Below are 11,744 nucleotides of genomic sequence, written 5' to 3' on the forward strand. Positions count from 1 at the left end.
GTGCAACGCTTTTTTTTTTCAATACGTCACAATGACGCCATAAAGTTTTACAAAATCACACACTGCACAAATATATCTGAAAGTCTTATGTTTTTACAGCTTATAGAAGACAAAGATTTCAGTCAGTTCTGGTCCAGTCATATGGGCAAAGATAATAAAACAATTTAAGGTCAAAGGTCAGGGTCACACAATTAGGAAAAAGCTTTAGATCCATTGGATGATCTGAAACTTTAAAGCAGTATAGTAGTCACTGGGAGACATAAACACTGTCTTTGGCTCACTTTTTAAAATACAGCATTTTATGACATGACCATTTCCGTATTAACACTGCTGACGTCAGCATAAAACATCAAAGTTGTAGTATAGCTTCTGCCCTATCGGTGGGGTGGAGTATTAGGTGCCACATTTATATATATATATAGATATATGTGTGTGTGTGTGTGTGTGTGTGTGTATATATAATATTGATCATATATTGATTACAGTTGTTTCAAGACAAGCTGCCACGGTTGCTGTATCGTGTGAGTTCGTGAATCGATTCTGAAATTACACTTCAGAATCGGTGTAGTAACAAGGAAGGAAATGATTTCTCTTTTAGCTAATAAGCACATTGTGGTGATCATTAAGGACGCGGAAAAGAAGGAAAAAACACAAACTTGGAAGAGTTGGCCGAATTTGTACAAAATGAAATGCTCTGTCATGGACAGATGCGAGTTCCACCCTCGTGTAATAAAGAGCATGTATGTTGTATCGCAAGACGGCTGATCAACTTGTTTCACAAACTCGTGTAGGCTACACAAAGCATTTTGTAAAGTATAAACTGTATGTAAAGTAGAGCAGTCGTGACAGATTGTCTTGAAATAACAACTGTAATCTGCACATTTCGACTTTATTCAAAAATGATCAATACTATATATGTTTTTCTTAATGTGGCCCTAATACTCCTCCGCACGGAGGGAGCTCTTGTTTTCTCTGCTGGATCATGGTGCATTATTTTATCTGAACACTGGGTGGCGGTGGAGAGTCGTCTTGAACTTTTCGCTTGCTTGTAAATGACGGTCAGAGCTTGGACAGACTCGCTCGGTTCCGCCGGTGACAAAAGCGCAACCTGACAGGAACATTTGATTAATTAACATAATTATAAAATGATTAACTGCACGCGCCTTCCGGGGTTTGATGAAGGAGCGCGCTCTGATGGTCGAACCTTGAGCTCGCCAAACACTTCAACTCCACCTTCCGGTCGAGAGGCGGAGGGTGGAGAGGGGTGGGGTGAGTGGTCCTGTCGTGCTAAGGAGAGCGGAGATGCGGGATGATGATGCACCTTGGAGAAAAGAGCGAGCGAGGGGAGGTGATAGAGACAGATGAGTTTGTGGCACTCTTGAGATGCAGCCGTTTGGATCTAGCTTAAGAAAAAAAGACTTAAGAAAAAAAGTGCACACCTGCATCTAGTTCATCCCGAAGTGTCTGTGAGCTGCTGGCTGGCATTATGAGTGAAGAAAATGAAAGCTTTTATTTGAACAAGTCACTGACCGAGATGGAGCTCTTCCAAAACCTCGTGGACATAGACGTGACCGCAGACCGGACCCCGCTTCTGAGATTCTTCATTTGTCTGGTGTATTCGGTCGTTTGCGCTGCGGGCCTGATCGGCAACCTGCTGGTCCTCTTCTTTATCAGGGTCAAACAAGAAAGGAAGAAGTCCAGAGTGAACTTTTTCGTGTTCAATTTGGCCGTTACGGACCTGCAGTTTGTTCTCACCCTGCCCTTCTGGGCCGTGGACACCGCGCTGGACTTCAGCTGGCCTTTTGGATACGCAATGTGCAAAATCATCCTGTCCGTCACCGTGATGAACATGTACGCCAGCGTGTTTTTCCTCACCGCCATGAGCGTGACCCGCTACTGGTCGGTCGCTTCTGCCCTGAAGAACAGAACCGCGCGGAGATCGTGCTCCGCCAAATGGGTCTGCGCAATTATTTGGACACTGGCGACTCTGGCGACTGCGCCCACGTCGATTTTCTCAACAGTCACCAGCGTAACTGGAGAAAAACTGTGTCTGCTGAGGTTTCCAGGTGGACAGTACTGGTTAGCACTCTACCACATACAGAAAATCGTCGTAGGCTTTGTTTTGCCCATGTCAATCGTGTCCATCAGCTACATCATGCTGCTGCGCTTCATCCGCAAACGGAGTATGAAAACCAGCAACCCCAAACGCAGATCCCAAGTTACAAAATCTATCACCATCGTCGTGCTGTGCTTCTTTCTTTGCTGGATGCCAAATCATGCCATGACCTTGTGGAGCGTACTGGTCAAACTGAACGCTGCAAACTGGGATAATGCGTACTACACGGTTCATATGTATGTGTTCCCACTGACCGTGTGTCTTGCGCATACCAACAGCTGCCTCAACCCAATCATTTACTGCCTAATGAGAAAGGAGTTTAGGACCAAACTGAGAGGTCTGATACACAGAGGATAGTGGGTGTTTTGTCAAGTCCTGCCGATGATTTTACGCAGGGCGAAAGGTGTTGGCAGACAATGACGCGCTTAATGCGCACGCAGAAAACGAGCCAAAACACCCAGAATGAGCAATCAGGCCGAGCAACATCGTGTCAAGACTCAGTTCAGCTCATGAAAAAAAAAGAAAGAAAGAAACTTTTAATTTTGATGAGTGTTTCTTGATTTTAAAGTCTACTACTCCATCTATTATTTTAAAGCGTAATGTGGCTGAATCGTTTAGCTTGTAGGGCTGGGCTCTATAGAATCACCTATTTTGTGTAAAAACGAGTCCAAATATGAACATTGTGGCACAACAGCTGTTCACCAAAATGATCTATGATGTTTGTGAGTGTCTCTAGTTCAAAGTCCGCGCGTAATTGCGCATGGCAATACGCTTAGGTGTGCTGGTGGTGTTACTGCACAGTGAGTGGCTAAACGCCTTTTACATCCTTCGGTGAATGTCTTGGCAAATACTGTTAACAGCGTACACACAACCGCACTTAAAGGCTTCACCGGCTTGAAGCAAAGAGGTGAAAGTTGCAGGTGACGTGTTTTATTTTCTTTTTTTAGACATCAATCATTTACAGGTGCAAAAAGACACAAAAGACAAACTGAAATATGATTGTTGTAAATACCGAGACAAATGTATGTACTCTTTGTGTGTGTGATAATAAAACTGTTCTTCAGTTGTCACGTGGGTCAGTTATCCTCACAACTAATGAAACGGGTGATCTGATTAGCAGGTGTTTACCGGTTTGACTCATGAGCAGCTGATGTGACGGTGAACAGAACATGAAAACAGAACTGCCGCCCGTCTCCTCACCGCTTAATGACGGAAGCTGGTGATCTCAAATGAAGCGACTTTGTAATGGCTTTCCGTCCTCACTTACTTATCAGATGAAAAGAAGAGCCTCTCAATGAGCAGGTGTCAGGTAAATACAAGTTACACATTCATATCAGAGATTATGGTCTATTTTTGGATGAACACTGGACAGCTGCTGACTGAATTGAGCTAAATGTAAAATGTCGAATTAAAAAGAGGGAGACAAGTTTTTCTTTAATTTACTAATGCGTGTATACTTTTTTTTAAACAGTAGCTAAGCTTTCCTAGATATTTCTGTTCTATTAAAAAGCCAGAAATGCGACACGTGATCCTGTAAACAGAAATATTTGTCACTCACTGTGCTTTTACGAAAGCGAGCTCGTTACTGTATGCATCATACATCCTTTAAAGTGCAGAAATGTTTTTTTTTTAAGTAATATATGCATATATACATACAAATGAAACTTCGATAACAATTAGAAACTGTTCATTTCTTTGTAAGTGAGAAAAATTCAACAAAATCAGGACGGGATCAAATAAATAATTGTTTTAATAAACAACCCAAATCTCAACAGCATATGAAACAGTTATCTACATTACTGCTTATATAAAATAGCTACAGGTACAAAGATAAAATTGTGAAAGAGCCCTTTTTCTGCATTTGGTGACGTTTGCTTTTATTGAGCAAAGATCTTTGACTACGCATAAATCCAATAAACTTCAACAAAGTATTTTTAAAAAGACAAAATAACTCGTTTAGATTTATCACAATGATGTAAATGGCAAAAAGTTTAAATGTATCAATCAAAGCATCTTTTTCCTAAAGTTTAAACAGGAAGTTCTACATGTTTTCCTTACTCCCCCCACTTCACCACCATTACAGGTACACTGATATCATACAAACAGGTAACAGATGTGTCTTAATTGGCATTACTCATATTGTGAGGACATATCATAAATATGTCACCATGATTTAAGTTTTAGTAAGTAATTTTAGTAAGTAAAGTCAGCAGAAAATGAATGTAAATTCGATGTCGTTCACGAGCTGACACCTGAGCTGGCGTACAGATGCACTTCTCATGTACACATGTAGTTTGCATGGTGGTGAACTTGGAGTCACCACAACATATGCTCAGTGGGAATTTAATGGCCATAAATAACTGAGTTTCCCACCACCTGTTACAAAGTGTGGCAGCATGGAGAGCAGCAGCATTGTTAGTCAAATGAATGACTGCTGGGCGACTAAAAAATGTCTTTGTTGTACTCTGAATTATATCAGGAAGTCGTAGGCAGGGTTGGAAACATGAGGCAAGCAGAGCTGTGAAAAACCTGAGATTACTGTAAAAAAGAACTTTTACTGGACGTTCAAATGAGTAAGGTTTCTAACCATTGTGTTTAGCTTATGATAAGGTGATTGATGATGATCAATACGCTGTCACCAAATATCACTATTATATTAACACAAGCATTCTCTCTACACAGAATCACCCAGCCAGTTTGATTTGCCAATACTTGATGACTCCTCCAATAGAAGATTGTGTCAAATGAGTGAAGAGGGTAAAGTGCATAACCCAACTGAATAATGAACAGTGTTTCTTTATGAAGTCTGAACATCCATCCATTCTCTTTAGCGTGTCCTTATCAGGGTTGCAGGGGGTAGTCTTAAAGTCTGAACACCTCAAGGTAATTATGCTGAGACTGAAAAGAAAGCTCTTTCTTTCATTCATCCATTAAGCCTTGGAACAAGAAATCTTTTCACTTTTTTCATAAGTCACTAAAGTCCCATCAGTCTTTGTTGGTACTTTAATCACGAAGAGGTTCTGCAGGTCTTGCAAAGGTCATCTCCTACCATTGGATGGCTTTTCACAGCACTGACATTTCAATTCAATTCAATTCAATTCAATTTTATTTATATAGCGCCAAATCACAACAAAAGTCGCCTCAAGGCGCTTCATAGATACAGAGAAAAACCCAACAATCATATGACCCCCTATGAGCAAGCACTTTGGCGACAGTGGGAAGGAAAAACTCCCTTTTAACAGGAAGAAACCTCCGGCAGAACCAGGCTCAGGGAGGGGCGGCCATCTGCTGCGACCGGTTGGGGTGAGAGAAGGAAGACAGGATAAAAGACATGCTGTGGAAGAGAGACAGAGGTTAATAACAGATATGATTCAATGCAGAGAGGTCTATTAATACATAGTGAGTGAGAAAGGTGACTGGAAAGGAAAAACTCAATGCATCTTGGGAATCCCCCGGCAGCCTACGTCTATTGCAGCATAACTAAGGGAGGATTCAGGGTCACCTGGTCCAGCCCTAACTATATGCTTTAGCAAAAAGGAAAGTTTTAAGCCTAATCTTAAAAGTAGAGATAGTTTCTGTCTCCCGAATCCAAACTGGAAGCTGGTTCCACAGAAGAGGGGCCTGAAAACTGAAGGCTCTGCCTCCCATTCTACTTTTAAATACTCTAGGAACAACAAATTTGGGAGGAAAACACAGTTATTTATAGCGCTAATCAGTGCCCGGGTTGCAGAAACAGTCTTCTGTGTACCTGAGAGAATAAAAGTGAGAAAAATCTCCAGGGCTGCTAATAAATTCCAACCATTTCACATAAAGAGATGTGTAAATGTTTCTTGCCATTATGTCTTCTTGCTGAATAATAATGTCCCTGCCATAATGGGCCTTAATCAGGGAAACAGATGAGGACCAAGGTAGAGTGAAAAAAGGTAGCCATAACAACAGTATTAAAATTCCTTCCACCGGTTTCTTTGTGAATTTTAGACAGTGAACATGTCACCTTAGTGTTGCTCTCGTCTTGTTCTCTTCTCTTTTATTTGACATGTTGTAAGGACACAGATAATAATTCCTTCCATTCAAAGTGCTGTTAGTTGGTTGATAACAATTAGAGCTGAAATATGCAGCACTGTGTCTTATTGAAACATGTGCGAGCGTACATGGAAATACAGTTTTTAAGTATATGGATATATAAATATTTGAACGTAAAACAGAGTATGTATGATTGTAATGAACTTAAAGGTCAATATTTGGTATGACCACCTTTATTCTTCAACACAGCCTGAACTCTCTTGTTCAGCTTTCTTCTAATTTCTTTAAGTTGTCTTCAGGAATAGTTCTCCAGCCTTCTTGAAGGACATTCAAAGCTTTTCTTTGGATGTTGGCTGCCTTTTGTTCTGTTTTATGTCAAGATGATCCCACATTGTTTCAGTAATGTTGAGGTCCAGGCTCTGGGGAGACCAATCCACGACTGGCAGTGTTACATTATGTGATTTTCTATCCATTTATGCTTTTACTCCATTTTCACTGTGATCTCCAACACCACTGGCTGACATTCAGCCTCAGTCCATGACAGAGCCTCCACCGTGTTTTACAGATGGCTGTACTCACTGATGTCCCCTCCTGACCTCCTCTCTTCTATCTTCCACTTGTCCATTTTTTTCAAATTGCACACCATGCTAAGATGTGCCAAGTATTCAGCTAACTGCTCTTTTGGAATCATGGTGTTGGTAAAATAATTCTACTTTATGCTTGTCAAACTGTGTCATCTTTAACATTTTTCATAGATTCATTTAAAGAAATCGGAACAAATTACATATTGTTTCTGTCATGACTGTGAGCAGGCAGGCAGGAACGGTGAACACAAGAGCAGGACTCGCAGAGGCAAAAGTGAACTTAAACAACTCAGCTTTATTGCTGGACAGCGGGCAAAACAGGGAAAGTAACTAAACTAAACAGGCAGACGGAACACACAGTGGGGAATGAGGGACAGCACGACGACGAGCAGGGGAAGACGCAGACACTAAATACAGGAGGTGAACAGGAGTAAGGGGAAACAGCTGGGCGACATGGCTGACACTGATTACAGAGATGAGACAGGGAGAGCACAAAACTGAACGCACTGACATGAGACACAGACCTTCGAAGTAAAACAGGAAGTACACGACAGACACAGAGATCCAGACTAGACACTGAACTTAACAGATACACATGAGTAGACATTATAACATCGGGGACAGACAGAGGGAACACAGAGAAGTGGGACCAGGGGAGGCACAGAACAGAAACCTAACAAATGGCAAATCTTAATAAAAGGCATAACCAGAATAAACAAGAACATCAAATATTATAAAGAAACAAAACACTGAGTCGTTAGACTCAGGACCATGACAGTTGCAACAAGTTGCTAGTAATAAATTGCCTAAACATATAATTTAAAACTGGTTGAGTCATAGGTCACTGTTCAGTGGCTTAACAAACAAAAACATTCATCCATAATTGGCCAGGTAACAGAACTGGACTGAAAATGAGTGATAAAGCAGCCGACGTCCAAAGAAACACTCGGAAAGACCTTCAGAAAACCTGGAGAGCTTTTTCTTATAGGAACGCTTTAAAACATTAAAGTAATTCTGGCTCCTTGGAAGCAAAATATAACGACATGAGATGTAGCAAGAGATATGCACAGTATTTTAATATAATATGCTGCACTAAAAAGTATTTGCCCTCCTCCTGATTTGTTTTTTTAATTTTTTGTTTTTGCATTTTTGTCCCACACGTTTCAGATCATCAAGCAAATTCAGATATTCAGACATAGATTCTGATATAGACAAAGATAACCTGAGTAAATACAAAATGCAGCCTTTATTAAATGATGAATTCAATCCTGTTTGAAAAACTAACTGCCCACTAAACCTAATAACTGGGCGTGCCACCCTTGGTTGCGAGAACTGCAGTATTTGAGATAACTGGCAATTAGTCTTTTGGAGGAATTTGACCCACTCATCTTTGCAGAATTATTTTAATTCATCCACACTGGAGTGTTTTTGATCACGAATGGCCTCTTTTGGGGCTTTTTTAAGCCATTCGGAGTTGGACTTGCTGTTTGTGGATCATTGTCGTGCAGACAGCACAATTCATGGTTTCATCAACAAAAGCAAGCAGCCCCAGACCATCACACAACACCGCCATGTTTGACTTGGTGCAAACTGCAAATAAAAGACCCAACCCAGCTTAGACTCAGAAATGCCATTACTGTCAAATTAGACCTTTATAATAGCTTTTCACACTGGAAGCACTTTAACATAAAGGTGAAGGCCTGTCCTTTGGTAATTTATGTGGGCTTTGCTGCATTTATGCCTGCTCTTGGTGAATTTGATGCAATGGACTGAAATTTATTACTTTTTTATTCTTTATTTATTTGTTAGGTTGCTTTTTAAAGACTTTTAAGAGGCAGAGAATGAGTAATTAATGCAGTAAGATTTAGCTCCAAGATTTTGCTTTAAAAAAATATATAAGTGATCAGAAAAGGCTTATAGATGTAAACATAAAAAAAACAACAACTTCTGTCTTCTTTGAGTCTTTTTTAACACTGTGTTATAATTTTCTGTTGTTTCTCTCAAGTATAAATATTTACATATGAACTCACTTTACCACTACACCGGTGGATAAACACCATTAAAAGTTTGCAAAGATATTTATTGGTCTCGGAAGGGTAAGTTTATACTGTAATGTTTCTTCTGTTCCTTTGCAGGATGTTGGTGAGCAGTTGCAGCTGGTAGGGTCTCTGTCTTTAACACAAACTGCATTAGTCTACTGTGCAAAAGTCTGGAGCCACTCCTCTTTTCTTTATATCCTCCTGAGAACCAATGTTCCCTCTAATTTTTTCATGTGTCTGAGCGAACACACAAACTCCCTGAGCGGACAATTGGACCACTGTGAGCAACAGCAGACGTGTGCACTGTGGTCACGCCAGCATCGAATCCATCCAAGTTACATGGTTTATTAAAATAATCAAATTACAGCATTTATGTTAGACTACTTTTAATAAACTGCTTTAGCCCACTTCCAATGAAAATTTTTAAAAAATCCTGTTCATGACCTGTGTATGTTAACACTATTGGAAGTAAAAAAAAAAATAAAATAACTTGAACTCCAATTTTAAAAACACAACTTTCTTTTTTGTTTTATTTTGTTTTATTTAATTTTCTTTATAAAGCTCTGACTTGTATTATGAGTATGAGTCTGTGGTCTGGGAGAGAGTCCTGTAACTGTCTGTCTGCAAAATACAGTATATAATGACCAATGTTGGGCAATTAATTATATAGTTACTTCTTCAAAAAAGTAACTGAGCTATGCAAAAAACAAAGTTTTTTGCAGCTGTTTACCTAAAGATGCAGCCAAGGCGGGTTTTTTTAAATAAACATTTAAATAAACTATTTACAGAACAATCAGGTGTTCTGCATCAAATTTGATGCCACACAAATTATTTGTGCCACTCCAAAAACTAATTTCTGTCCACTATGAGATAAAGGAGAACAGCCTGAAACCTGCCTGACAACAGGAGATGTATCACTCCTGTAACACCTGTAACATTCAGCAGTCACCTCATTGCTCTGACACACACAACAAAACTACACTACACACTAACTACACAAGATTTGCGCTAAACGTCTCAAATCTCTCACATCTCAAAACACCGCCGTGACCTAAAACTCCCCCCCTACACAACTAAATGCCTTGTTGCCATATCATTTTTTGATTGGTCGACATGGTACATTTTTCGACCAATAGGAAAGGCTGGGGTTTTTTGTTTTTGTTTTTGCTCACAGGCAGAGAGTGATTTCGAGCGTTTTCCTTATAAAACGCTGTTTTTACCGTTTCTTCCTGCAGTAAATATAAACAACGATAGTATTCAGGAAGAAAACCAAACATTGCAGATATTTTTTATCATAACTCTGGTTTTACGTGGCCTATCAACACAATTTAAAAACTGGTATAAAGTCCCCACTTTTTCCGTCAATTGTTCCGTCTGTCCTGCTCACATCTCCAATGGTTGAACACGTTTTCATTAACGTGGCTTCACTCCACATCAGCCACGCTGCTTTGCTAGCTAAAACACCGGTGTCGGCACATAAGGACGCTGTAGCTTGTCAACGACGTTGAGTAGCTGCGTATATACAACTGTGAATCGCATTATTGGCTGGACTATGGGATAAGGTGGCATCGTTCTAATCCCATACGGGAGCAGCCAGTCACTTACTGACTAACACTGCAAAACAGAATTGTTAAAGTTTTCATTTTAATTTCAATTCAGGTTAGATTTTTTTGTGCGCAACGCAGATTTTCTGTGCGCAGAGACCGTGCCAGCAGTGCGCAATTGCGCACGCGCGCAGCTTAGAGGGAACATTGCTGAGAACTGAGGAAACAAGTATCCTTCACTTTAACTTGTTTTGTGATGTCCTGCCTCTTTGAAACTAAAAGAGGCCACCCAAACACACAAGATATCATTGGAAAGGCCAGAATGTCCTCTACTGAGCACAACAGGACTTATTAGGGTAGCTCAAATAAGTCAAAAAATATAGACCATTAAAAAGGATAGGCTGGTTCTCAGGAAGAATTTTTGCTTCCAGGAGCCAGAACGGTTTGTCATTTTTAAGTTGTTCTTGGGCAACAGTCTGCCAGGATTTCTTTGGACATTGGCTGTTTTTCACTCATTTTCAGTCCAGTCCTTGATCTGGACTATTTTCAGAGGAATGTTTTGTTTGTTAAGCTACTTGCAACTGGAAAGTCAGTAGCAACAGGTACTATGGAGTGATGAATCCAGATTTGAAACTTTTCTCATCATCAATATGTACGGATGAGTTCTGGAGAGAGGTACAACAGTGAGTGTCTACAGCCATCTGCAAAGGACGGCGGAGGCTGTGTAGTGGTTTAGGCCTGCATTTCAACCAGCGGTGTTTAGGAAGCTTGCCAAAATTATGGCATAATGAACACAGAAAAGTACCATGAGATTTCCATCTACTACTTGGAGATGGTGTGATTGGCAACAGCTTCATTGTTCAGCATTATAATGATCCCCAAAACACTGCCAGCGCAGTCAAAGCCAGTTCAGTCCATCCAGTTCAGTCATGGATCGGCCTCCCCAGAGCTCGGACCTCAACATTATTGAAGCAGTGTGGGCTGATCTTAAATCATCAGAGAACAGAACAAAAGGCAGCCAGCATTGATAGAAGAAACTATTTAAATAAGCTTTAATGTAGCTTGATTAAGAAAGTTCAGGATTTGATAAAGAATACAGGTGGTCTTATCAAATATTGACTTTACTATATTTACATGTATCTTTGTCCATGTTTCAACAAATAATAGCACCTATTTGATATTTTACTAGTACACTGAAATGAGAGTGACTCAGGACTTTGGCGCAGTATTGTATTGCATGAACTTCCCTGACCTGCAAATGAAAACACTTAGAATTTGGCACATTTTATCCTTGCAATTAAAAATACATATATCTCATATGATGTTGTGATTACAGTGTGACAACTCAGAGTTCATGGGAAATATGTGGCCCAAAAATTGTTTGCCAGCCAGAAAAGGCTAAAAACTCCTGCCGCGCTGAGGGCACAAAAATTTCATC

General features: G+C 40.2%; 1 protein-coding gene across 1 annotated transcript; it reads left to right on the forward strand.

The window, feature by feature from the left end:
- The first annotated feature begins 449 nt into the window (after positions 1 to 449).
- LOC146394025 (relaxin-3 receptor 1-like) lies at positions 450 to 3,184 on the forward strand. Its single transcript, XM_084936974.1, has one exon. It carries the CDS (start codon positions 1,487 to 1,489, stop codon positions 2,471 to 2,473), a length of 987 nt encoding a protein of 328 aa, XP_084793100.1. The 5' UTR covers positions 450 to 1,486; the 3' UTR covers positions 2,474 to 3,184.
- Positions 3,185 to 11,744: the final 8,560 nt, after the last annotated feature.

The sequence above is a fragment of the Perissodus microlepis genome, chromosome 1, assembly GCF_051167445.1.
Source record: "Perissodus microlepis isolate ML-2025 ecotype Zambia chromosome 1, ASM5116744v1, whole genome shotgun sequence".
In the NCBI taxonomy this organism is placed as follows: domain Eukaryota; kingdom Metazoa; phylum Chordata; class Actinopteri; order Cichliformes; family Cichlidae; genus Perissodus; species Perissodus microlepis.

Coding starts and splice junctions, on each gene's coding strand:
- LOC146394025 (XM_084936974.1), top strand. CDS start 1,487: ATGAGTGAAGAAAATGAAAGCTTTTATTTGAACAAGTCACTGACCGAG.